Source organism: Desmodus rotundus, chromosome 6 (genome assembly GCF_022682495.2).
Source record: "Desmodus rotundus isolate HL8 chromosome 6, HLdesRot8A.1, whole genome shotgun sequence".
Taxonomy (NCBI): domain Eukaryota; kingdom Metazoa; phylum Chordata; class Mammalia; order Chiroptera; family Phyllostomidae; genus Desmodus; species Desmodus rotundus.
In genome coordinates this window covers 92,635,974-92,663,712 of record NC_071392.1, presented here as the reverse complement: position 1 = coordinate 92,663,712, position 27,739 = coordinate 92,635,974, and the positions used below count along the sequence as shown (strand labels likewise).

General features: G+C 51.2%; 1 protein-coding gene across 1 annotated transcript in view; it reads left to right on the top strand.

Annotated features, from left to right (window-relative positions):
- Positions 1-27,739, top strand: part of LMBR1 (limb development membrane protein 1) — an 80,311-nt gene that overhangs the window by 15,106 nt on the left and 37,466 nt on the right. The window contains exons 4-5 of the mRNA XM_053926750.1: positions 2,504-2,643; positions 13,921-14,024. Coding sequence (XP_053782725.1) covers positions 2,504-2,643; positions 13,921-14,024 — 244 coding nt within the window. The remainder of the gene's footprint in view (positions 1-2,503; positions 2,644-13,920; positions 14,025-27,739) is intronic.

Here is a 27,739-nt window from a genome sequence, read left to right as displayed (position 1 = left end):
CGTAGACTTTGTGCTCCAAGGCGAGGAGGTGCGAGGAGAACGATGGGGCCATGCCAGGAAGACTGTGAAGCCTCTGAGGGCTTTCCCGCCGCATCAGGGCCATCTGAGCGTCTGAGTAACGGTGGTCCTGGGTCCTGTGTGGACTCAGTGGAAGAGTCTGAGCCTGTCCTGGTGGCCACCACTGAATGCGTGGTGGTTGGACAAGGAGCAGGTGTCTCTCCTGGTTCCAAGCTCAGCTTCCACGTGGTACCTGCAGATAGAGGGAAGAGGCCCCGCAGACGCTACCCTGACCAGTGGTCAGCATGCGACCCGTGTGGGACAGACGGACTCAAGGCTGCTGGGGAGCCTGCAGTAAGACGCCTGGAGACTGTGTCTGTGACATCCTGGCGGGCTGCACACGTCCCCAGCTGGGCCCCTTATTGCCCCTCCAGGTGCAGCCTTCACCATCACGGTGGCAGATCAGCCGGACAGCCTGTGGTCAGGCTGACTCTTGGAGGCATCCTCGGCCCCTCCCATTCCACAGAAGTGGCTCTGGGGCAGGAGGTGGTGGTTGGAAAACTGCCCTTCGGTTTGGGGGGCGCTTTTCTGTAGGCACAGAAGCAGCCACCACTCTGCCTCTGCCTCCGCAGCGTGGCGCCGCGGGGCCATGCTGTAGGACCCGTGCCGCGCTCACCCCTGTGTGCCAGTGGCTAGGTCCGCTGTCCTCGCGGCCCCCAGGGGCTGAGGGTGGGGTGGTGGTGTTGTGCGTCGGGGCCAGCCCCCGTGTGGACCATGCAGTCAGCTCCCGAGGTCTTGCTGAAAGCCACCGTGATGGTCACAGTGGCCACATAGCCAGGAGTTTGGGTCGCCTGTGGCTTCACATCCTTGGTCAGCCCTCCTACACGTGTGGCTCTGTTGGGTTACAGGCCCCAGTTTTGACTTGGAGACTGGGGTTGGCCCTCACGGCCTGGTCTGTGGTTGGAGTGTTGTGGGCGCTGAGACCAGGGCTGGGATGCCGAGGGACGTGTCGCAGGGCGAGCGGTGTGGGGGCCCAGGGAGAAAGCTGGCCGTGGCCCAGGCCGGAGGCGCAGTGCCCACAGAGTGTGGGGGGCAAATGTGGGGGGGAATGGGTTGGCTGGCCAGCTACGGGACTGGTGTGGGGTGTGGGAGAGCCACTGGGGTGGCTGTGCAGTGCCTGGCCTGGGGCTGTGGGCTTGACCTTAGTCCAGGCGTTGGGAGGAGGGGTGGACGCCCGCGGGACACGTGCTCCCTCCAAGGGGAGCACGAGACTCCCGCCAGGCCCCTGGCTGGCCATTGGGGGCGGTGGCCGTGGGCCTGGAGGAGGACTTGTGCTCCTGCTCTACCAGCAAGCATGTCCAGTCAGCAGAGCCTCACAGGGTGCGTCCTGCGTCTGGTTGGGATGGTATTTTCGGCGAGTGTCATTCAGTGTCCCAGTCAGTGATTGACTAGCAGGTTTTGGGCCTGGCTTGACTTTGAAGTAGGAGACACTTCTGCGGGTCGCCACAAGGTGGCGTTGGCCGCACAAGTTACTCTGTTCCATGAGGGTTTTGAACGTTTAGTATGACCTTTTTTTGTTGTATCTTCTTATGTTTTCACGTTCTCCCTGCATTTGCTTTAATGGAGTGGATGTTAATGGAGTGGATGTTAAATTGTTACCTCCAGTGTTGGTGAGATTCCTGTTTTCTTCGCCATTGAAAAAAATCTTAGAAACATGGATAGAAAATTTAAACTTTTCAAAGACGTGTGGCTGGGAGCCAAAGCCCCTTACAATTCCACTGTCCTATGGGATTGTTAGGTGTTGCACTGGGTTTTTTGTGCCTCTAATTTTCTTCTTGTACATGTGTGCTTTTTTGGGGGGTGTTTTATATTTATTTTTCCTGCTTTTCTTCAGTTTGTTCATTTTTACTTGTTTTAGATGCCTTTCGAAATTAGTACATATTAGAGATATTTTGAAACATGACAAAATAGTGTTTTAAATACTGTTTAATAGTATAATATTCTTTAATAGTTCCTTACTATTTAATTAATAATTTATTTACACTTTACTCATTTTAAAAGATGGTAGACTAATGGCCCTGTAAGTTTTTTCTGCTGAAATAATGCATTTTTCCCACAGCTTTCACAAGTCATTTTTTTCTTCTGAAACAGCTGTTGCCTTGCGTTTAGCATGTGTTGTTAGTTCAGTGCGTGTGAGCCGAGTACTGACACTTAAAAGAGAGACGAGGCTGCAGTTCACTCTCCGTAAAGTGTGTGGCGCACTCTGTCTCTCAGGGCGCCCTTGTTGGGCTGACTGACCCCCGCAGCCTGCAGTTCCAGGAGTTGCCTGGTCTGACTGCCAGGGTCACACGTGTCATGTGTCTGCCAACGACATGTAGGACGTGTAGTTCATGAACTTCTCCTGTGGAGAGGTTTAGATAGGAACGTACATGCCTCTTCGTTTGGAGTCACCCACACATTCCAGGCTTCCCCAGCTGCTGGTGACGGTTCCTCTCCTCCCTTCCAGGCTGCTCCTGAGCACGTTCACGCTCGCAGTCTCCGCAGGGGCCGTGCTTCTCCTGCCCTTCTCCATCGTCAGCAACGAGGTCCTGCTCTCTTTCCCGCACAGCTACTACATCCAGTGGCTGAACGGCTCCCTGATCCACGGTCAGTATGTCCCAGTCTGTGTTTCAACTTTTTACCGCACTGTACTTCTAGGTTTTCCTTTCACTTTCTGTATCACGGACGTTAAAAACTTAGCAGAAAGGTAAGACGCTCTTCAGTTCCGCAAAGCGAGCGAGAGATGACGAGCCGCCTGTGCGCGGGTTTCCTCTGGGTGAGGAGCGTGGCGGCCGCACAGCCTTGTCAGTGCGCTGCATGCCAGCGGTTGCCCGTCTCAAGGTGGCGGCTCTGGAGGACGGGAGTGTAGAATCAGAAGAAAACCCAAGCTATGATACGTGCTGGAAGGTAGGAGAGTGATGGAATTAAAATTGTGGCACTAGAGCCAGCGAACAGTCCTTCAGCTGCTGAGGTATGTCCCCCGGGGCAATTTTTGTTGGGCTGTGCGTACTTGTGACCCCACACTGTGGTTCCGTCTGTTAAGACGACAGCACAGGGAATCTGGCCAGTCTCGGTGAGGGCTGTGCTTTGACTTGGCGACAGGAATAGGCAGCGTGTGGTTTTGGACGTCATGAAGAAGCAGTATAAAGCCCACCTTTGTTTTACCCACCTCTGCGTCCCACAGGTTTTTGAAGACCATACTTTTAGATACTGTTTATACTTAGGGGTGAACATTAAAAGTCAGGCATTAGTAAATTTCAGTGTCCCATTGTTAAGTGTTACTGACAATTTCTAGTTAATTGGTCTCAGTAGTTCAGTCATTTATGGTAATGTACGTCACTATAGTTATGTATAGTAGCAATTTTCAACCGGTGTGCTGCGAGAACTTCTAAAACATGCAGCAACACCTATTTAGTCAGGGGCACTGACCTCCTTCCCTTATCGTCAAACCAAAAAATGACAGCAGCCAACACAATAATGTTTATCTGGTGTGAACGAATCAAATCATACCTATTTTTTTGTCAGATAGGCAAAAAGTATATTTTTTGGTGTGCTGCAGAATTTTAGTAATTAATTTATGTGAGCCCTGAGATGAAAAAGGTTGAAAATCACTGTGTACAGTAATTAAAATAAAAGACAACCTAGGTGCTCAGAGTAGGACGTTTGCGTAAAGTGTGTGTGGGTGGAGCAAAGCAGTGGAGGGCTTTCTTGGCTGGGACAGATGATGATGTAGGTGAGTAACTGTTGATTCAGGAAGACAGGGAAAAAATACTGTTCTCCGCGTGGTAGGGCAGTATGATAAAATTTTATTTTAGTATTTGCATTGTGTAACATTTCTACAGTGGGCATGTGTTGCTTTTTTATTAAAAGAAAAAAGTTCTGTTAAGGTAAAAATTTCACAACTCATTGTGAAAATTGTTTTTTTTTTCCTGTCTTCTAAATAAATAAGCAGAGGCTATTATAGTTTTGAAGTTCTCACAACGCTGACAATTCAAAAGTAAACATCATCTTCTGAGGCTTATGCTTTCTTGGTATAATTAAAAAAAATTCGATGAGTCACTTTTTGACAATTAGATTAGAACCTCAGTCCCACTGAGAGATTGGTTTTAACTCAGTTTTACCATCTTGGAAGTTCTGGAGTTTGGCTGAATGCGGATGAGCTCTCTTGCGCAGACTCCCGGACTTCCCTGTCTGTGTGAGGCACGGGGTGACCCCGCGCTGCCTGGGGCTGGCTGTTGTGTCGCGAGGCTTTTCGAGACCCCAGCAGAGGGAGCTAGAAGCTAGTGCATCCTGTGGTTGCCTGGCTTTCTGTCTGGCACGGTTTTGTTTCACACTGAGTATTTGGGGTTATTAAGTAACCCTTTGAATTCGGATACTTCTTTCAGGACTAGGCCTTGGCTGTCTTTCGGACAGGCCGCCGTCAGTGCTGATGTAGACAGACCACAAGGGTTGTGAATTGTCACGATACTACTTCTGTATTGTTAGTCACATGCTCCATTAGTTACACGCTCCATTTGACAAGTGTTTTGTCAAAACTATAGAAACATTCTTAGGGATATTTATGTGAGTCTGTCTGGTACATGTTTGCAAGATGCCGGGAACTTACTAAGTTTTAGACAGTTGCTAAGGATATAATTACTACTTAGGAATGTGTGTTAGATCTGTGATTTTTCTGTATATTAGATATTCTCACAGTAACTTTATATGTTGCAGACTTGGTAATTAAATTAGCATACGCTAAGTCTAAAACTTTCACATTTATTTATTATGGCTAATAAATTTAATTTTTTGCGTTTAATTATTTGGACTTTGAAGAAAGCCCGTTATTCATGTGGATCGTATCGGAGAAAACCACCAACTCTCAAATTCTTCCTGTTAGGAAGCCGTGGGCAGCTTCACGATGGGAGCACGCCGTGAAAAATGCATTGTCAGGCAGTTTTCCTCTCGTGCGAACATGGCAGAACGCACTCACACACGCCTAGGTGGCCGGGCCACTGCACGCCAGGCCACGCGGTGCAGCCCATCACCCCTGGGCCATCAGTTGCCCGGCTTGTGAGTGCACGAGACAATGCGGGATTGAATCTGGCGCAAGAGGGCACACTGCCATCGGGGGACACGATCCATAAACCAGGGGGCGGGGGGTTGTGCACGGCCACTGCAGGCTCAGCACAGCCGCTGTTTCACTGCCGGCTTGTGTGTGCAGTCAAAGGAGCACCCCCTACAGAACAGCGCAAGTGCAGCAACCTCGTGACGCAGCACCGCGGTCGTGTGTCATTCCCAACCCAGTGTCATGTGCCGCGCGCAAACGTGTTGCTCTCCTGTTGCATGAGCAGCGGTGCCGTGGGTCTGTCTACGCCACATCCCGCAAACACGGGAGCAGGGGACGCGCTGTGACGTCTGGCTGCTACAAGGGCACGCTAGGTGAGGGGTTCCTCAGCTCCATCGTCGTCTGTGCGGTCAGTCCCGGGCTGACACACCTCTGCAGTGGGGGTCCAGATCACATCACATCCGTCCCCTGATCGCGGTGGTCAGGGCTCCAGCAGGAATGTAGAGTCTCCCGGGAAACGGGCAGCTAGGGGAAATGACATTTTAAATGTTACATAACATGTATATTTAAAGTTCCATACGTAAAAGAAGGCGTCCAGGTTCCCGACCCACTGAAGCAGCTGGCGGGTGTTCAGAACCTTCGCGGTCATCTGGGTGGTTTTCCTCACGGGTTCAGCAGACACTGCTGCCCGTTCCTTCTGCATCTGCTGGGGCAGCCTTCCTTCTGGGGCTTTCCACGACTGTCTTGTCATCAGTGTGCGGGTTCCTCAGGGTGGGTCCTTTTACTGATGTGTGAGCTTTTGCCCAGGGCAGAGTTTTATGTCTTTTTTTATAAGTTTGTGTATTTTTTCTTATTTTACTTTATTTATTTATTTTCAGAGACAGGGGAAAGGAGGGAGAAAGAGAGGGAGAGAAACATCCATGTGTGGTTGCCCCTCGTGCACCCCCTACTGGGGGCCTTGCCCACAACCCAGGCCGGTGCCCTGACTGGGACTTGAATCAGCAACCTTTCCTTTTGCAGCATGATGCCCAAGCCACTGAGCTACACTAGTCAGGGCAACGAGAATAATTCTGTAAGGAAAGGGTGGAGAGCCAACTTTAGCTGTAACTTACCCATTTCTTGTCTCTATCTGGTCCAATTGCTGGTGTGCATTAGAGTTTTCCAGTGTTTTGCCATCTGCGGTGTGTTTAGACGGTGGGGAGAGGCACGGATGTTGGTTTAACACCGGGGTGTGTTGTTTCTCTTCTGTTCTTCCTGAGAGCGCTGGGAGTCAGGGACAAGCCTGTTTCACGCAGGAGGAAACAGAACGTGAGGGTCCATGTCCCCTTCCAGGCCACACAGCTGACGCCGCAAGCTCGGGCTGCCAGACGTGAAGGGCCGCTGAGGTCCTCAGAGGTCTTTCCGTCACAGAAGCGTGGGTCCCTTGTTCTGTTAGAGGATGCTACAGAACAGTGGTCGTTCTGCTGAAGTCGGGTGTGTGCAGCAGGCTTGGGTGTCCATGTGCAGCAGGCTTGGGCGTATGTGTGCCCAGACACAGATGCATTGGAAACACAGCAGTAGGAGACTGAGAGGGAGAGAGAGACCCCCGGAGGAAAGAGTGGCAGGAGACTGACCAGGGCGTCGGGGGACGGTGCTCCTGCAGGAGGGAGGGGCGAGACAAATACTTGGACAGTCAGTGCCAGGACTATGTCAGCATCAGGTGAGACCCATAAACCCACTGATCCGAGAAGCTCCGCCAGCCCCGTGTGCAAGGAGCTCTACCGGGAGGTATCAGCAGATGGGACCCAACCAGTGACAAGGAGCAAAATCTTAAAAGCATTCAGAGAAAAAGACACCCAAGTGCAGAGGAGCAAGGGTAAGAATCGGCTCTTTCTTGTGGGGAAAATGCCAGCCAGATGGCAATTACCTGCCAACCTAAGTCCAGCAAGAGTATTTTTCCAAGATAAAAGCAAAGGAAAGACAGTGTCAGATACACAAAGATAAAAATTCATCCCTGGCAGGCTGTACCGCAGAGAGTGAGTCCCGTGGGCGGAGGCTGACTAGGGGGCTAGCAGTGTGGACCTCCGGCCCTAGAAGTGCAGTTTGTGGGTAAACATTATAGTTTTCCTTTATTGTGTGTCTTACTGAAGGTGATTGGTTATTTCAAAAATAAAATAGCAGTGGTGCGTTGCTTTGCAATGTGTACAAGTTAAACGTGTAAGCACAGAAGTACAAAGGTGGAAGGAGAAAAAGGGAAACATGGATGTAGGGTCCTAGGGGGCACGTGGGTGGCTGTGCTGTCGGGGAAGGCACAGTGTGATGAGTTAGAGGGGTGCACGGCACAGCAAGAGGTGCGGTCAGTAAGCAAATACAGGAGTTGAAATGGGATCTTAGGAAGAGTTGGCCCCAAGCAGCAGAGAACAAGCAGGAAGGGGCAGACAGAGAACAATGGGGCGAATGGAGGAAGGAGCCGGTTGACAGACTTACCCTGACCGTCTCGGTAAGCCTCAGTGGCCTGAACCCCAGTTCAAGGGCAGAGGTGGCCAGGTGGGATGAGTGAGGGAGACACAAATCTGTGCTGCCTGCAAGAAACCTGGGGCGGGTCTGCGGATGCAAGCAGGTTAACGGGAATAGAAGAAAGGCGTGCCCTGCTCGTTCTGGCAAAAAGGAAGCTGCAGTAGGTGTGTGGGTATCAGCAAAGGGTGAGGAATAAAGAAGGTCATTTCGTAATGACCTGCTGAAGGTAATGACCTTTTGATGAAGGATTCACTCATCAAAAGAACATGATAATAAATGCCTATTAAATCCATGAAGCAAAATATTATAGAAGTGAAAGGATTAATAGTCAAAGTCACAATTATATTCAGATATATCTATATCCATTCTTCAGTAATTGGTAGAACACGTAGGAAGGAAAAACTAAGAATATGGAAGAGTTGAATGACACTCTTCAACAACTTGTCCTAATTTGCATGTATTAGAACACACTTTTTCAAGTACGCTGAGCACGTTTGTTAGAGACCCATATCCGATGCCAATCAGCAAGTCTCCGTATTTGTGGAAAGATTTAAGTCATACGAGGTATGTGCTCTGACAGTGATGAAGTTAAACGGGAAATCAGTGACAGACGCGTGTCTGTAGAATTCCCTCTAGTATTTGGTAACTAAATAACATACTTCACAATAATGCATAGGTCACAGAAGTCAAAAGAAGTTTGAAAGTGCTTTAAACTAAATAAAAATGGAAAAAAGCCATTTCAAAATGTTTGTAGCACTAAAATGCATGTTTTAGGGAAAAAAGTGTCAAATTAATTCCTACAGTTTCCACCTTAAGAAACTAGAAAAAGGAGAGCAAATAAATCCCAAAGAAAGAAGATGGGAAATAAAAGATGAGAGGAGGAACCAGTGACATAGAAAACTGAGAAAGCATACGGAATCAGTGAGATCAACATCCTTGGTAAGCTCAAATAACAAAAGAAGACGCCAATTACCTGTATCAGGAATGAGAAAGATAACATCACCACAGTCTCAGCCTTTGAAGGGATAATTCATGCATATTATGAACAGTGTTATCTGAACAAATTCAACAGTTTTGAGAAGTGGAACAATTCCTTGGCTGGCAAGAATTCCTGGACCCCTCTCAGACATTGTGGAAATGCTGCAAACGTTCTCGTAAATAAGACTGTAGGCCAAGGGGGCTTCACTGTCAGCCCGCCAAATATTTAAGGAAGAAATAACACCAATTCTACACATACCTTTTCAGAAAATTGGAAATGAGGGAGCATGCCCTAACTCGCTGAGGCCAGCATTACCCTGATACCAAAACCAGACAGCCATCACGGGAAGACTGCAGGCAGGTGTCCCTCCTGAACATAGACGCGTGCATTCTAAACAACACTGTAGCCAAGCAAGTGCAACAGTACGGGAAAAGGGTGATACAACAGGACTTGGGGAAAAAACCAGTGACTAGCTTATCACATCCACATGCCACAAAAGCCAGGGTCATCACCATATATGCAGAAAAAGCTGCTGGCAGAATTCAGCGTTCTTTCTTGACACACATCTCTCAGCTAACTAGGCACGAAAGGGAATCTCCTCATCCTGATAAGGAGCTTCCACAAGAACCCTGTAGGTAACACCATACTTCATAGACAAAGACGGAACGTGTCCCCCGGGCTCAGGAGCAGGGCGCATGTCCCCTCTCACCACTCGCGTGCAACCTTGTTCTGGTGAGTTTCACCAAATAACACTCAGGCTAGAAAGAAAAAAGGAGACCTCTGTTAATAGGTGATCTGATTGTCTAGGTAGAAGTTCTGGTGGGATTTCTTATAAAAAAGCTATTAGAACCAATAAGTGAATTTTGCAAGGTTTCAGGATATGAGATCGATATACAGAACTCAAATGCACTTCTGTAGGTTAGCAATACAAAATCGGAAGTTGACTTAAGAACCAATGCCAGCGAAGTACAGTGGCGTCACAAATGTGAAACCCTTAGGGATGCTTGCGCCCGCACACTGTGGACCGTGGGACCCCGCGGAAAAAAGTTAGAGTCCCACAGTAAACGGAGAGGCAGCCTGTGCTCAGGGACCCAAGGACAGTACCGTTCAGATATCATTTCTCCCCACATTGACCTGTGGATCAACACAGTCCTAGTCCCAATCCCAGCAGACCTTTTTGGTAGGAATTGGCCAGCTCATCTGAGATTCAGATGGGAATTCTAAGAAGTTAGAAATGCACAAACAACTTTGAAAGAAAACAAAACTGGAGGCCTTAGTATTTGACTCAAAGACTATTTCGAAGCTGTAGTAATTGAGACCAAGTGGCATCAGCGTGGAGATAGACACACACATCCATCAACTCAGCACAGCAGAGCCCAGGGTGTGAGGTCTGTCTGGACAAAGTGTGGCCATTGTTACCACAATGAGAACAGTTTGGGCGACATTGATGTAACCTGGCAGCCAAGGAGCGTGGACTGGAATGCACATGCGTGAACAAAGACGACTTCCCTGTACTGGTCAGTGGGGGCGGTAGATGCCCTTGAGTGAGCATGTGTATCATGTGGCCACTGCATTCAAAATGACTGAGTGACTCCCTGGCTGCTGTGGCTCAGCGGACTGAGTGCTGGCCTGTGAACCAAAGAGTTGCTGGTTTGATTCCCAGTCAGGGCACATGCCTGGGTTGTGGGCCAGGTCCCCAACAGGGGGTGCTCAGTAGGCAACCACACATTGATGTTTCTCTCCCTCTCTCCCTTCCCCTCTGCCTAAAAATAAATGAATAAGATCTTTAAGTCAAAACAAAACAAAATGACTGAGTGAGCAGAGAAATGCATTTGCATCACAGTTTGTGTTAAGGTTGAACATCCCTCCACAGCAACTATTTGGATGATTCAGAAGGCTGCAGCTATGGGCAACTGGTGATCGGCTTCCTCACAACAACGCACCTGCTCACGCATCACGTCTGCTGCAGAGTTTTTTTGGCAAAACGTCAAATCACCCAGGTGACTCAGCCCCGCTACAGCCCAGATTTCGCACCCTGCAACTTCTGGCTTTTCTCAAAACTAAAATCACCTGTGAAAGGAAAGAGATTTCACACTGTTGATGAGATTCAGGAAAATACAATAGGGCAGCTGATGGCGACTGGGAGAACTGTGTGAGGTCCCAAGGTGCCTACTTTGAAGGGGACTGAGATGTCATTGTCCTGTGTACAATGTTTCTTATGTCTTGTCTCTTCTTTGATAAATGTCTCTGTTTTTCCTAGTACATGGCTGGACACCTTCTGGACAGACCTTGTATGTCTACGTGTCCATTGTCAATTTACTTTCAACAGAGGTGCAAAGGTAATTTGGGGGAAAAGGGCATTTTCCACTAACGCTGTTAGAATAATTGAATAGCCAGAGACAAAAAATGAACTTGGATCTATACCTGGCATCGTCTGCAAAAAGCAGTCAGAAGGATCGTAGACGTAAACCCTGGAACTGTGACCCGTGCAGAAGAGACTTGGGAGGAAGTCTGTGACATCAGCCCAGGCCACAGTTTCTGGGGTAGATGCTATCCATTAAAGCATGACCTGGCTGCTGTGAAAAAAATGTTTGATAAATTGGACTTCAACAAAATTAAGACATTTTGTTCTTTGAAACCAACTGTCCAGAGGATGAAAAGACAGTGCGCAGACTGGCAGAACATCTCTGCGGGTGACACGTCTGATGAGGGACTCGTGTTCAGCGCAGATCAAGGACTTGCCCAACCTGGAGCCAGTGAACAGACAGCCCCGTGAACAGCAGGCCGCAGCGGTGCAGAGATGTCCCCGGAGACCATGGAAACGTGGCAGATAAGTTGACGAGAAGATGCTCACTGCCGTTCTTACTCGTTAGGGAATCGCAAATCAACACAGTAACGAGCTCCCCTGTATAACCGCTAGAGTGGCGGAGACTAAAAGATCGCGTATACCCTGTTTTGGCAAAATGCGGATGAAATTTGACCTCTGCTGCTGGGGATGTAAAATTATACAACCACTTTGGAAACGTTCCAGCAGTTTCTTAGAGCATCAGACATACTCCTAGTCTGTGACCCAGCCGTTCCACACCCACGTGCTTACCCCAAGGAAGTGAAGGCATGTGTCCACAGGGAGCCTGGGGCGTGGGTGTGCAGAGCAGGCTCTGTGGGGGACTGGGAGCGGCCCGGTTTGCAGGGAGATGGCTGCCGTTCACTCCCTGAATTCCGTCCGACTCGTACAAAGGATAGACTGCTGATGCACATCACAGTGTTGAAAAATCTCAAGTTGTTACCCTTGGTGACAGCAGCCAGACAAAACCAAGGGTACACATCACACGTACCAAGTATGTACAATTGTAGAAAATACAGCCTTTTCTAGAAACAGGGGTGAGGAGTGGCCGGCGGCAGTGTGTGCGGACTGGGAGGCGGCGGCGGGCCGGCATGTGCGGTACTTCGTTTGTGGCGATGCTGTCACTGGGGGGCACGTCTGTCCAAATTTATGAAGTTGTACACTTTGTGTAGTGATGACCATTATGTCAGTAAGTTAAAGTTCATGTTTTTGCTTTTTATACGCCGTGATTTCCTTCACTTTGCACTGGCAGTCGAGAATTCATTCTAAGTCTCCTTCCTTCGTCTGGCCCACGAGCTCTTACAGAGAGGGCGCTTCCTTGTTCACATTCGGTGACGTGGAATATCAAGTCCCTTCACGCAGCTCAGGGGCTGAGCTGCACTGATTGTCCCACGGCACTGGTTCCCTCACCTCCCCACACCGCCTGTGGACAGGTCCTCAGCCTTGCTCTCGCGACAGGGACCTGTGAGTTGGCAGGGCTGTCACCTGGGGTGCAGGCGGGCAGGCGCCCAGGTGGCCCCGGAACTGCAGGTTGTGCAGGCGGCCGCGGTCCTTTGAGGTCTTCAGGTCATCAGCACAGCACAGCGTCCACTGCGGCAGTCACGGCCCCTTTGATGGAAGACTGGGCTGCGGTGTTGCCGGGCTGGGATAGAAAAGCACTTCAGAACCCTTGTTACGGTAGAACGTTCCCGTGAAAGTTTTCCCCTGGAAGATGTAAGATGTTGTCTTAAACTTTTTGTAAAACATTTTATTTTTTGCTAAGGTAAGTGTATTATTGTCAGCTTTATTGAATCTGTGGAAGTTTTTGAAAGAAAGTGTGAGCTGACTTGGTTACTTCTATCACCGGACCTGCTGGAGGAGGTGGACCTCTCCAGGCGGCCTGTACGAGCACATGCTTGTTCGCTTGGTGTGTGCCGTGCGTGCCTTGCTGTTCCGAAGGGGCTCTGGGCAGACCCTCGCTCCTGGAGTGCACGCCGCCGGGGCAGCGGTGTCTGTTCCACTCGCCCGCTGCAGTGTCTTAGCGCCTGGACCACCTGCGCCTCGTGAACAGGGCGAGGACGGAGTGGCAGTTAGTTGCCCGCGTCAGAAGCACTGGATTGTAACTGTAGCATAGTTTTCATCTTTGAGTCTGGATTTCATAAATTTTGTAAAGAACACTGCCATCATTTTGAAAGTAAGTTTTAAATTTTGGTGTTTTACCTTTAAAGAGCAGGAGATGTTGAGCCAAGTATTGCCTGAAGGACACAGGTGAAGGTCTCTTTCTATAAATCTGTTCTTAGTTGCTTTTTACTGTGGTTTTCTGAGGCCGCAGAATATGCCAGGAAGGGAAAGGGCTATGGGAGTGTGCCTACCTGTCTTCCCTTTGTTTTCCCACTTGGCAGTGCACACTGAGCCACCTACGAGAGGTGCTTTTTAGACATCCCAGGAGTGGGCGCTGCCACTGGCTGGCCCTGCAACCTCCACACGCTGTGACCCGCCTTCGCTGCGGTCATGGGGGGTGGTGCTGGGATGAGTGAACGGGTTTGCATCCTGTCTGTAAATCACTTAGACTAGCACTTGGCACAGAAGGGCTCAATAAATGCTAATTATTCCTTTTAGGGTTTTAATGAGGCTTAAATTAAATGAGATTATGCATGTAAAATGCTTCGTAGAGTATCTGGCATTTATTAAGTGCGCCATAAATGCTAGTGGCTCTGATTCAGATATTCAGGTGCCAGTATGTCGAAGGAGGCTGTGTGTCTGGGTCTCTACATATGCCATATCTTTAGTGCATTTATTTTAGGGCATGAGGAAAGATTTCTGTATTGGCTTTGACCAATAGGTACGTGTCCTGAAGTTACACAAAATTTAAATAATTACTTTCCGATTTCTAGGGTCAGGTCGCTTGTCAGGCCGCACTGCTTTACTGCGTAGTTTTACTGGTCGGAAGCACAGCTCTGACTGGCACTGCCGTGTGGCGCGGCGCTCCCTCGGCCAGGCCTGTGGGCCCCTAACCTGTCTCCTGCGTTGCCCCTGCAGGTCTGTGGAACCTCGCTTCTCTCTTCTCCAACCTCTGTCTGTTTGTCTTGATGCCCTTTGCCTTCTTCTTCCTGGAGTCAGAAGGTTTTGCTGGCCTGAAAAAGGTGAGTGAACCGTGCATTGGAATCAAATCAGTTAAAAATGGAGAGGTAAGTATTATTCATGTTGAACTGTAAAAAATTAGCTAAACCACTGTTTGACTGGAATGTAAAAAGTTTAATGAACAACATCTCATTAATGTAATTAATGAAATTAACAGTCATATTAGCAATACTGCTTATTGAACGACTCTGCCTGTCCATGGGGTGGGAGTCACCTTTGACCTTTGAGTGTGTCTGTGGGCACGTGGCATGGTGGGGTGCTCCCGCAAGGACGGGCACCCGGCGGGCAGCAGCAGTTGCCCCTTCCTCAGGCTCCCTCCTGCAGTTTAAGGCCTGGCGCGGACTTTTAGAATGTGTCCTGATGTGACTTGTTTCACCTGCACTGTTCGGGCCTGTGGCATGTCCCTCAGCCATGCGCTGTCAGACAGTCGGGTCCCCGAGGTGCTGTGAGTTCCTGCGGGGGTGAGGCGGGCGGTGGAGGAGGACCCAGCAGACTTCGCGGGAGCACCCCCGTCATCCGCCTGTCCAGGGTGTAGTGACTCTTTCTGTCTCGATGTGGCAGTTTAAAGGGAAAGGAAGAGAGTTTCTGCTTACTGCCCGTGGAGCGCTTTGCTGTACATTTGTGGAATACAGTGCAAAGATTTGAGTACCTAGTGGTTTTTGGGTGACTCGTACACTTGGTGAAGTGAGACCGAGTGTCGTGGTTTATTTGCAGGCACCACATGCTTCTTAAGTCCTGGTTCTCTTCGTGCTTGGTGTCTGGAGTGGGAGTGTGTGTCTCACTGTGAACAGAGCCGTGACGTCAGGTGCGCGGATTTGGCTCGGGCAGGGGTACGCGGTGGGTGTGCTTTTCTTCCATGTGACTCTCCGTGGGTTCTTAGGGGTGCAGTAGTTTAGCCTCACATTTTGATGACTCTCTGGTTTTAAGCCTGAAGGGCATCCGTTGCAGACCCGTGCGCTGCGGGGCCGAGAAGAGCCCCAGGTGACGGTGGGAGTGCGGGGTCGTGGGCTTGCCTTCCGGGTGCAGACACCAGCCCTCACAGCGTCTGCAGCGCCCACCAGGAGGAGGCCCTGCGCTCTGAAAGTGGCTGTGTCTGCCAGCCACACCCGTCAGGGAGAAAACTGGCTTTTACATGTTGGAATTGGCTTTCGTCATGATGCATCGGGTTGGCCCAAAAGTTCGTTTGTTTTTTTCCATGTCTTTAACTTCATTTGAAGCAATTGCTTTAGATTGTATTGTGACAGCTGTCACATCAGCATGCATTTAAGAAAAAACTTACCAAAACTGGTGAATTTTTGTGTAGCCATTTTAACATTGAAGATGAAAGAAAATATGCAACATTTTCGGCATATTATGCTTTACTATCTCAAGAAAGGTAAAAACGCAATGGAAACACAGAAGATTTGTGCCGTGTGTGGAGAAGGTGCTGTGACTGATCGAGCGTGTCAGAAGTGGTTTGTGAGGTTTCGTGCTGGAGATTCCTTGCTGGACAATGCCCCGTGGTTGGGTAGAACAGTTGAGGTTGACAGCAATCAAATTGAGACATTAATTAAACAATCCACATTCTACCATGTGGGAGATAGCCGACATGCTCAGAATATCCAAATCAATAAAGTTATAGGTGAACATGAAAAACGTGCCTTATTTTATGGAAAAAACCGTACGGACTTTTTGGCCAACCCCATTTATTTTGCACCTACAATTGTATAGAATTCTTCCATCTAAATTTTTTACTTCATCTCTCTCTACACGACTGAAAAGATTTTTTTAAGCACATTTTTGATCACGTTACCGTCGTCAAAATCCCTCTGGGTCACCAGCTCCATTGGCGTCGCCGAGGGGACGGACGTGGGGAATGAATGATTCCAGGGCATCGTCGACCCACGCGTGTGCGTGACCCACACACGGCTGCACAGACGGAGGGAGAGTGTGCAGGCAGTGCCGCCGGCGGCCGTGGTCCTCAGTGCTGTTAGGGCAGGAGGGCCAGGGCTGTGGCTGGCAGGCTGCGGAGGGAGGGTGAGTGCTGGGGGGGCCTTGAAGGAGAGAGCAGAGTGTGGAGATGGGGGTCGGACTGCTGGGCGGGCTCGCCTCAGCGGGGCTTCTCTGTAAGATGGGCGCAGCGACAACGGTTGCCTGCTGCCGGGTGAGGTCAGACGAGAGGAGCGGGTTTGTGGGAAGCGAAGCCCGCAGTCCAGGACCTGGCTCAGTGGGTGAGAGCTGCCATTGCCACTGCCCGGAGCGGAATGCATCTGACTGGTAAGCACTCTGTCGTGGAAAGGACTGGTGTGGCGCAGGGCTGCCTGAAAGCCCCCGAATGCAGCTAGCTCTTAGTTATTTATCATCCCAGGCAGTTGCTAAGATTCCCACTTTGGAACCGCATGGACGGGAACAGAACCCAACCTGCTTGCAGACGGTGCATACTGGACCGTATCGTGTGTCTCCAGTTTTAGGTCACTGCCAGCGACGTGGCAAGGGCCGTTAGCACTGTCTGGTCACGTGTGGGTGTGTGAGGTGCACACCCGAGCCTCTCAGTGTCAGGCCTCAATGTGCTCCGAGGGCGTAGGTGTGACCGGTGTGGGTCCCAGGTAGCATGAAACCTGCAGCCCTCTCGTGGTGCCCCAGGCTGTGCCATGGCTGCCGGGCGCTGGCACTCACTGAGGCACTCCCACGGCCTGCACAGCCAGCTGGCAGGTCCACGAGTTCCTCTGTGTCCCTGAGCAGCTCTTTGCTCACTGGTGACGTTTGACACACCGGTCCCCAGCGATACTGAGGAGAGCTTAGAAAACCTCTAATTGGAAGGTCTAGCACCGTGATCTCTGCAGTGACAGACTTGCAGCATGGCTGAGTTACAGTCCCTCTACGCTCCTCGGCCACCCTCCTGGTGCTGTTTTACTGCGTCTGGGTCTGGTGGGGGTCCCGGAGAGGCACATGGCCCCGCGTCCTCCCATTGATTCCCCTGGGCGATCAATTTTAAAGCAGCCCCTTGCATATTGTGCCGAGATGCGGAAATTGGCCACTAGCCACGGGCGGATGCAGAGCTTGAATTGAAAATCAAATTAAGCAGAATTCTCTACTTAGTTTTTAATTAAACCACTATGTTAATTCAAACAGGACATTTTAGGCCTGGGGGGCTGACCATGTCCGTTTAAGGGCCTTAAATAGCCTTTCTTCTGCCTCCTTGCCATGGCGTGTGTTTCTATTTTAGGAGGCCGTCTCTGTGCAGTTCCTACTCTTTACAGTTCTCAAGGGTAGGTGAATGTAAGTGGTTTTGATAAAGCTTTTTTTTTTTTTTTTTTTTAGTGAGAAGGTCACTTTTATCTTGGAACTCCAGCTTGTTGCTAGAAGTGAAATGTTGACCAACTTTGGAGTGTTTCCCTGTCCACATGTGTTGTGTCGAGTGTCACAGGTGACCGTGTGTGTGGGAACCTGACCCCACACCTACGTTTTCGTGTTCCAGCTCTGATGAAAAGGCCGCATCTGCTGGTCTTTGTTTTGTGGTTGGAGACGCGTTTTCTACAGTTTTTCTCTTTGTCCCTGGGACGTGCACCAGAGCGTGAGGGGCTTGGGTCCCACAGCTCACTCCCTCGCAGCCGAGTGGATGGCCGTGAGGTTTCCTCTGCCCGTGGTGCCTGGGAAGGGACCCCGCGACAACCTGGGTGGCATCCGAGTGCATGAGGAGCCCTGAAGATGGACCCTCAGCTGAGGTTTGAGTGGGAGTCAGGGGTGCGATTGTTTCATACGATATTTCAACCTCTTCCCTTAGAATTAAAATGTTGTGAGGAAAACATTCAATAACATAATGAGAGTGAAAAAAATCTCATCTATGGTAGATTAATTCAAAACGAAGGATGTTTCTGGGAGCAGCTTCGCCCCGTGCCTCACCTCAGTGCCAATCTTTGATTTGAAGTCACGGCATAAAATGTAACCCGAGTGACATCGACATCCTGACCAATTACCCGAGGACCCAGACAGCCCCCCACGTCCAGAGCATACAGCACGCGCTCTGTGGGATTAGGAGGTTAACTCCTGAAACTTCAAACGGAGTGCTTGATAATAAAAGCAAAAAGTACAGAATTGGAGGTGACTTCCTTTCTTAATTAATTGGACCGGCCAGGTGGGGTGAGGAGCTGGGTGCCGGTGCTGGAAGGCCATAAAGCCGAGCGCCGTGACGGCCTGCGCACGAGGGTCAGAGATCGCTTTAATATGTCTCTATCCTGTGTCACAGTTTGAAACTGTCCTGGTTTATGTCCCTCTTGGCAAACTTCCATAAAAGTGACCCTGTACTGTATTTTATGGCCAGATGACTTTTCCCCCAGTGGCTAATTTGTATCAGGCCTCCGCCTTCAGGAGACACAGGCAGGAGGAGGAAGCCCCGCGCGGTCGCGGGGAGCTTTCCTGGCGTTCTTTCATTATTTTTGCTTGTTTTTGCCACTGATCATCCATAAATTGTTGGGAAAGAGTGATTAAGGAAGTACTGCTTAGTGTCAGTGGCACAAGCGCATGTTTGGTCGGGCTGCTGGGGTGGGAGGAAGCCCGAGCGCGGAGGGAAACTCCTGCTGGGAGCCTCCGAGAAGCCTCACCCAGGGTCGCGTTTTGATCTTCGAGTTTACTGCAGAAAGCGGAGCCCTGTCGCACTCAGCATCGTTGTGTGCTAACTTGATTTCCCCAACACCTCCGGGAAAAAAATCATCCAGTAAGTTATTAGGAGGCTTCCACAACCCTCCCCCAGTGGGGAGGACTGGCTTCTTCCAGAGAAACCCCAAGGACCAGAAGGAATATCTTCCGAGTCCGAGGCCCTGGTGGCAGTGCGCTCGAGGCTGCTCTTGGAGCCGTGGCTCTGCCGTGAAGGCGCGGCTGCGGTGACAGGCCGAGCTCCGCAACCAGGAGGCTGGGCGGGCAGCACCCCAGGGAAAGGCACACCTGTGCAGCTTTGAGGAAAGGCCTACACTTGTTTCCTTTAAAACTTATCTGAGCTTGTAAAGATTTTAAACAGAATCATCCACTTCATGCCTGACATTAATTTTGTCCCTGTTCTCAGCACAACTGCATGTTGGAGGGAGGGAGTGAGGACTTTAGGAGCAGCTCCGTGTTTACTCAGCAGCAGCTGCGTTGCTGTGTCGCCCGGCCCATGCACTTTGTGACGGTCTGAAACTTGGAACTGGACTGTTGTGTGGCACTCTTGTGTGCTCGAGTTGTCAAAAAGTGGGAGCATCCTACTCTCCGGCCGGCTTGTCTCTTTACTTGTGTAACAGTGTAGCAGCCAAAGGGTGAGCCCTGGCTCTCCGAAGGCCGGCCCGAAACCCCAGCTCTTCCCCTTCCTGACCTGGGACTTGTGGCACTTGTTGTGGTGTCTCCATCCGTGAGATAGGCTGGCAGGTCCCCTGTGCTGCTGGGGTGCTGCTGCAGGGCATGGCCACCTCCCCCATCCCCTGGCAGGGCACCTGCGGAGCGGGAGGAGCAGCCGTGACTGCTGGGTGCTCTGATGCGGGGCTGCGTGACAGTTGATAACCGAGGCACCAGGAAGGTTTGTGCAGGATCACCTTGCACAGTAGCGAAGTGATCTGAGAAATTCCCGCGGCGTGGACGGTTGGCTTCGTGATCTACTTTTTATCTTAACACCAGTGTAGGCTGTAAAAGCAGGTATTACATTTAATAGGTAACTAAACTTCAAACTTTATTTTATATGATGATTAAATTGCTAACAAATGTCTCATAATCCAGGGCTCTTTGTTAAATGAGGAAAAGTTTTGGTAGGGAGGAAATAAAAAATCACCCGGTTTAGATTTTAAAGTAATTGTACTTTTCATTAAACTGGCCCTAATACTTCCAATATTCATGAAACAATTTTATGAGATAGTCATTGTCTATTAGAGTCTCTTTTCTAGAATGTTTTTTGGGGGAATTGAAAACTATCCACCCTTGGCTAGAAAGGACTTTATTTGAAAATAAAATTAAATGTCAGACTTAAGTCTAACTAGAGAGCTTTTTACATGACGACGATGCCTGCCACAGAGCTGTAGGACCAGGGCTCACCCAGGAGACTGGAGTTGCGATTGTTAAAACCTTGTATTTATTTGGCTTTTAAACTCATATTTATTTGTCTGTAAATTCATTTGTTCATCACGTCGCTGTTTAATCTCCTGATCTCTGTGACAACGTGGTCTGCCACTCCGAAGCTCTTTGGTTTGGCCCGTTTGTGTCGGCGGCCCCGACCGTGCTTTCTCTCTGCCTGTTAGGCTTCCTGGCCCTTCATCTGGAACGTTGTCGAGACTCAGTTAGTGGTTGATTTCAGGGCCTTTACTCGGACCGGAGGCTCTGTGGGCCCTGCTTGAATCAGCTCCGATTCCCTCACCAGGGGCGGCCCTGTCTTTTCTTCTGGCCTCTGCTCTTCAGCTTTGGAGCTGTTGGGCTCTCATGGCTTTGGTGTTGTTCCAAGAAGAACTTCTCCAAATTGGGGCGCAGACACCCCTTCCCAAGACTCTGGAGGAGTCTTTCCTTTCTGTGTCTGCGTCCCAGAGGGCACCCTGCCCCGCTCTCTGGGCTCCCACAAGCCTTGCACGATGCTGGCAAGGCTGCTCATTTGGGCTGGTTTTCCTGTGTATTGTCACTTCTGTCATTTTTTAATTAATATTTTAATTTTAATTGAAACGATTTTAGAGGAATCCAATTAAACCCCACCCCCTGTATTTTATATCATTCCAAATTACCTGTCAACATTTGTACTTGAATTATATTGTATAGTGATAATTGGTGTGTACATATATTTTATGTCCTTGCTTGAATAACTCAGCTTACAAACATAAATTTTCTGGTGCAGGCAAATCCTCTGAGACATGGAGGTGAGCAGAGGGAACCCTGGGTGTTGTGTCTAGGGTCCAGGGCTTGGGAGGTGTGGCTTGAGCGGCGTGGGCTGCTCTTCCTGGGACTTGGCAGATTTATGTCTCTGCTGGGTGAGGGTTCGCTGGTAGGAAGCCTAGAGTGATGCAGAGGCCGAGTCTGATCGAGGTGGGGCTGGTCTCCTGCACGGGAGGCAGTGCCGCGTACTGCGCTCTGCTGTCCTGCCGGACGGCATTTCGTCTCACATCTGTGAGCACGCTGACGGAGCATTTCCAGTCGTCTACGAGTATCTGGATTCCTCAGGTTCTCCTTTGATGTGGTTCTAACAAAAACAGGCTGTGCTGGTGAAGGGTGTGAGGGACAGCGCACGCCAGGCGCTCGGGGGCAGCCACAGCCCGCAGGCAGCAGCACGCTTGCTTGGGGAGGGAGTAGAGGGCGTGGGTCCTGGCGTTTGAGAGTCGGGTCGGGATTTCCCAGTGTCCGCAGGGATGGAAGCTACCGAGACACCTCACCCAGGCCTAGTCCACCATCACGAGAGCAGGAGATGACAGAGAGAACAAGGGCACAAAGCTCTTAAATAAAGAGTCGAGGGACTCTGAAGATGACCAGATGTTCAAGAAAAGCCCGCGCTGCCAGGGGTGCCAGATGCAGTGGACTCATTGGGAAAACCTATGCCTAGAGTTCACGTGAGAGTTCATGTCAGCGAGAGTGAAGTCAGGCGGGCGCCTCTGAGCAGGCAGGGAACTCGTGCGGTGCGACCTCGCCTGTGGCTGGCATTGTTCATGATGGAAAACTCTACTAGTGTCTACGTTAAAATGTGGAGGCCAACTTAAATACTTTTATTTCTCACAAGAAATACCACTGTGGCCCTGGCTGGTGGGGGTCAGTGGACTGAGCGCCGGTCTGCGAACCAGAGGGTCACAGGTTCAGTTTCCTGTCCAGGCACAGGCCTGGGTTGGGGCCAGGTCCCCAGTTGGGGGCCTGGGAGAGGCAACCACACATTGATGTTTCTCTCTCTCTCTTTCTCCCTCCCTTCCCCTCTCTCTAAAAATAAATAAAACCTTAAAAAAAAAAAAGAAATACCACTGTAGTTCTTTACCAGTACAGTTAGAGAAGAAAAGGAAAAATTGAAACAAACAAAATAGTCATTAACAGGTGATACCATCTATTGAAAAATCGTACAAAATCTAAAGATAAATTGTTAATTCAAAGAAGAAATTTAGCAAGGGAGGTGGATGTAGGATTACTATAGAAAGTCAATAAGTAACAGCGACAGACAGAAAACCAATTACAAATGCCTTGTATAATGTCAAGACAGCCCAAGGTGTGTTCAAATGCATCCAGCAGGCGGTATGGGAAGTCTCCATGGAAACAGTGTATGGAGACAAGACTTCTTACTGAGATGTTAAAGAAGACCCGGATAAATGGACAGAGGTGTTTCTGCGTCTGCGAGTCTCTTTACACGGTGGAAATGCCGGTTCCGAGGTTACTGTTCAGAGTCACCGCCGTGCCGGCGCAGAGTCCGCGGGTGGCCACCTCGCCCAGTGCGAGGCGCAGACAGTGAAGTTCTCAGGGGCGCGGGCCCAGGCGCTTTGGGGGAAGGTGCGCGGCGCTGGACCTTTGTCACGCTGGACCTTTGTCAAATATCAAACGAGCGACAGCGGACTTGAGCAGACGCGTCTCCACAGACCGTGCGCAGACGGCCGGGCAGCACGTGGAAAGGCCTCGGCGTGGCGGATCACACCCAGGATGGAGTGCGCCCTCACGCCTGTGAGCGTGGCTGCAAACATGGCCCGGAAGCGCGGGTGTGCAGACACGGGCCTCCGGCGCTGTCTGCGGAGAGTAAACTGTGCCACCCAGCCGCCCCACGTCTAGGTGTGTGCCCGAGAGAATGGCAGGCAGGGGGCGGGCCGGGGGGGGGGGGCAGGTATTTACAGCTCGTTTTCTGGCCGCGTCGCTAACCCCAGCCGGAAGGCGGAGGCCGCCCACGAGCCTGTCAGTGGGTCGGGGGATGTGTGGGTGAACACCGCGTGGGCGAACACCGCGTGGGCAAACACCGCGTGGTGCACCGCGTGAACGCACCGTGGATGTGCGTTCAGCTTTTAAGAGGAAGGCCATGCTGGCGCGGCGGCCATGTGGACGGCCCCTGAGGGCGGTGTGACAGGTGAGATGGCAGAGAGTCCCGAAGGCCAGTGCTGTGTGAGGCCACCTGCGAGGTCCTCAGAGCGGGCGAATTCCGTTGAGTAGCCGGTGGGGTCGGGGCGGGGAGGCATTGCTCACGGGTGCAGCATCCCTCGGCAGGTGGGCCTCTCTGGGGCAGGGGTGGGGCCTGCGCACGGCTGACCCGCTGGGTCTCATGGTCTGTGTGCTTTCCTGCAGTGACAAGTATGTAAACGACCACCACTGCAGTTCGGACTGCGGGTCCTTGGGGCACACTGCTGCGGGGCTTGTGGCTAGGAGGCCAGCTGGGTGCCACGGTGGTCATGTGCCTTGAAGTCCGCCACCATGTCCACAGGCATTTTACAGATGCATGAAGACTCTCATGGTTTAAAAGCAGAAATACAAAAAGGTGGTTTAGTTCTTGGTGATGGCTGGCATTGCCCACATAGAGGCTGCTGTGGACAGCCACCGTGCCAGGGGCCCGCTCTGCGGTGGAGAATGTTACAAAGTATGCACCCACTGGTGTGCACACCCACCCCTGAAGTGGCTGCCTCGGAGCGTGGGAGGGGGTGCGGGGCTGGGGAGGGCTGTCCCGCAGCAGTGGCGTGGGCGGCCTTACTGTGTGCGCACGCGCAAGCTCTTCCATGGTGTTTCCCCGTTCCTAGTGCTTTTGGTGTGAATGCCCTCCCTGCCACATAAGCAGCGTGACACTGTTGTCCGAGTTGTCGTGTGGCCTTGCATCCCGTCTGTCCCGATGGCAGGACATCAGCAGTGTGGGAGAGGCTGACTCCAGTCGGCGGTCCTCTTGCTGGGTCTCACTGGTGCTTGGGCCAGGGGTTTACAAGGCGGCATGGGCGACGTCTGGGCCCAGTGTCTTCTGGGGCAGAGCCTCCAGCCCCAGGGTGGTCTCCTGTTCTGGAAAACCTGTGCTCTAGGGGGAAGAGGGTTTGTGTATTTTGCTTGACCCCTTTCCTGAAAGGGTGGGCATGTCTTAAGTACGTTTGAAGCGTTCTCCCTGCTCTCCGTTTCTAGGTCACTTTGTCTTTTGTGTCCTATGTCTGTCCTGTGGGCAGGTGGAAAGCCCGGCCGCTCTCTGACAGCCCGGAGGTGAAGGTGCGTCCGGAGGCTGCCTCGGGGTGACCACAGGGCGGCCATTGGACTTTCCTGGTGTGAGCGTCCTTACACTTCATAACGGGTCCCTCTGACGGACCATGGAGACCCTGGGACAGACGGTGGCCATGGGAGCTCCCTGCCCACCAGCCGCCACTTCCTCCCATGAACTGGACAACTGGAGGCCCCTCCGACCAGAGCCCGAGGGGAGACCCGTGCCGGCTAATGTCCCGTCCTTGCGATGGGCTGCCCTGTGCTGAGAGCGCCCCTTTTGAATTCAGAACTGTGTCTCACATTTTTGGTGTGAGGTTCCAGCAGTCTCCCTGAAACTCAGTTCTTCATTTACATGCTGGAAGCTTGCTGTTTTAATTCATTTGCCAGCAGTCTGGAGGACTTTTGTGCGGCTAGTATCGTGAGATACTGAAGACCATGAATTTGAATCCAATGCACATCTTAGTTCGGTGGACTAGAGATCTTAGTGTTTTTGTTTTAACCTAGCCCAGAGTACCTTTTGTCACGTTTTAATAACTCGATTGCCTCATAGTTTTTTTCTGTCTTGGGTGCGCTGCATTAAATGAGTCTGTGCGTATACTTATCTGCAGAAAATACTACTGTCAAATCATTTCGCTGTAGAATTTAACACAGCTTTCTATAAAGCTGTTTTCTGTGACTTGGGACTAAAACGCTTTTCGTCCTGCCTCACAGTCACTTTGAGAGCAAAGAGGGAAACACTCGACACCGTGGAGAGCCCGTGTGAAGTTCTTCCCTGGCTGAAAGAAATTCGTACCTGTCTGTCCTTTCTGTCCTCTCTCACTGCTCCTATCGATCTTCCCAGATGCCTGCAGTGTGGCTGCTGCAGCCCGGGCGTCGTGCTGAGCAAACCGCCTTGTACCGTTACCAGGAGACCCTTTTTGTTCAGTGAAAACAATGGCTAGATATTTATTTTAAGTGTTCTGTGGACGTAGAAATTTTTCCCAGGCTTTCCTGATCGGTGGAGACACCGTCTATAAAGTGCTGTTTACATACCTTCCAAGAGGTCAGGATGTCCAGGCAAAACCTTGTGTAAATGTTCATCACCATAGAAACATATCAGCTCATTGTTGGGGCTTCTGTGAGTACATTGTGCTTTTTACTTTATTGGTGTTCAGCACAGAGCGGTCGAATGTGGGGTTGACCAGCGCAGCAACTGGAGCCATTTCAGTGTTCTACGTTTGCACGTTCAGTGCGTATTTACGAGCCTGCTTAACCCAACTTAAACTCTTACAATGTTGAGATAGTCGTAATTTCCAAAATAATACTGGTATGAAACTGGTGTAATTAATTCTCAGCTTACTTTTCTGAAAAGCGATGCGGTGCTTCAGGGCAGAAGTCCTCTGTTTCGGTGATGCTCCTGACTGCTACCCTGAGTGCTTGTTTCGCAACGGTGTCGGTACAAGGGACGGGGCGTCATCTCAGTAACTCAGGTTTATGGTTTTGGGGGGTCAATGAAAACCTGGCACGATCCGTAGAACCCTAGCAATGTGCAGCACGGGCAAAGTGTCCACAGCTCCGTGTGGGGAGCACAGCTGGTGACAGCAAGTCCAGCTGCCACAGCGCTGTCACCTGACATCCAGGAGACCCTGCTCCCGGTGGAGAGGAACAGGGGAGGCCTCCTCTGCCCCAATAGTGCCGTGCCGCTTTGTCGCCTGCAGAGGTCTCAGCAAGTTGCTCTGACATCTGGCCATCTCTTAGCTCAGTGCATGGAAGAGGGGAGCTGATAGGGACCTTCCCCTTGGGGCCTCCTCGCTCCCGATCCCCTCCTGATCCCGACTCCCAATGGAAAGATGAGCGGCGGGCATCTTTGTTTGCTACACGCTGTCCCGCTGGCAATTACTGGTCGTGATGAAAGCTCTCCCGCCGCCTCTCTTCGCAGTGCCGGCAGAGTCCCATCCCAAGTGTAACCCTGGCCTGTGAGCGCCACAAGGCCCATGTTCTGTAGGCTTCGTGACACTGTCCTCAACTCAAGGAAGCCCTGCTGACAGCTCGTGTGGGGGGTGCCTGACAGAGCTGGCTGATGCCGAATCAGCAACTGGGGTTCCGGAGTGTTGGCAGTCCCTGCGCCCCTTTCTCTGCCCCTGCGCGTGGAAGGCGGAAGCCTGGCCCCTGGCGTTAGTAAACAGGCCTGTGTTTGCCTGCTAGTTCAGCCGAAGCTCACACATCGGACGACTAATTGATTCTAGGTGAGCCGATTTTGTCTCATTTAATCACAGAGACTAAAATTAGCAAAAGGAAAATGCCATTGTCCTGGCCCCCTAGGGGCGCAAGTCGGGATGACAGTTACTGGTCCCTCCCCGGCCCGGCCTGGTGCCGCGGCCTCAGTGTCCCGCCGCGCTGGCCTACTCCGCGCACGTGGCGCCGCTCCTTCTCTCTGTAGGGTTAGGTTGACAGCTGCAAACGGACAGAGTGCCCTTCTGAGTTACTCACTGTCTTTCAAAGGGAATTTTAATCAATTTGAAGTAAATTTTTGAAGAATTTGTTCGATTTGCCTGCTTCAGAAGGTTGGTTTGGATTTTTTTGGTTAATGTTTTTATTTGACCACTCAACCGTGAGAATATACATTTGAGACCTTTCTTCTTGGTATTCTTCATATGTCTGTAGCAGAAGAGGCGCCCTGTTGGAATTGTGCAGCTTGTTTCTTTCTAGGAAGGCTTGTTCACGCAGAGTTCTCTGAGTGCACACAAGATTTGGGGGACTCGGTGTGTGAGCAAGTGTGCGCAGGCAGGTGGCGACCCTGTGAGGGCTTTCCGAGGGGGTCACACTTAGGTCGCACTCCAGATACTCAGGGAGAGGATAGACTTTTTCTTAACGTAAGCAGAAGGGGCAGTTGGGAGTTCAGTAGATTTCCTCTTTTTGACGTGAATTCTACTTAGAACTCTTAAGTCGAGCGGCAGCTTGCTAACTGAGGGGGTCACTTTAAGCAACTTAGTTTTTAAAGAATCTTGCTGTACGGTTGACTGTAGAAGAACTGGCCTGAAAGTGCTCGGGAACCCAGAGCCCTGACAGGAGGGCCTGTCAGCAGTGGCGGTCCCCAGTCTGCCCGGTGACCGTCATCACCCCCGTGTGGCTGTGGCCGTAAAGCGGCTACAGTGGAGGACGGTGTGCCCCCTTCTCCGCCCCGTGCTCCCTGCACGCAGCCTGCATGTGGCCGGGACAGGACGTCACGTGAGCGCAGGCCTCTCGGCCTCGCCCTGCCCTCGCCCAAGGTCCTTTCGTGCACCCTGGCCAGCGGAAGAGAGCTCCAGGTGGCCCCTCGTTGGCTGCAGTGGCACCCATGCGTCTGGACTTTGCGGGTGTTGTTGTGTCCCTGTGCCTGTTTCCCAGTTGTGACCCAGAGTGATGGGAGGAGGTTTGCATGACCCCAGGCCTCGCAGACTCCAAGGCCAAGGCCGTCGCCATGGTCAGCTTGCTCAGTGCCAGGCCTGGTGCTGAGCATGTTCCCTGTACTGACTCCCCTGATCCGTGTAGCGCCCCGACGAGGCAGGGGCGTTGTCAGTGGACCCGTTTCACAGAGGGGGAGGCTGAGGCACAGCAAGGCTCATCACTGCCCAGGGCCATCCAGTTGGGCAGCTGT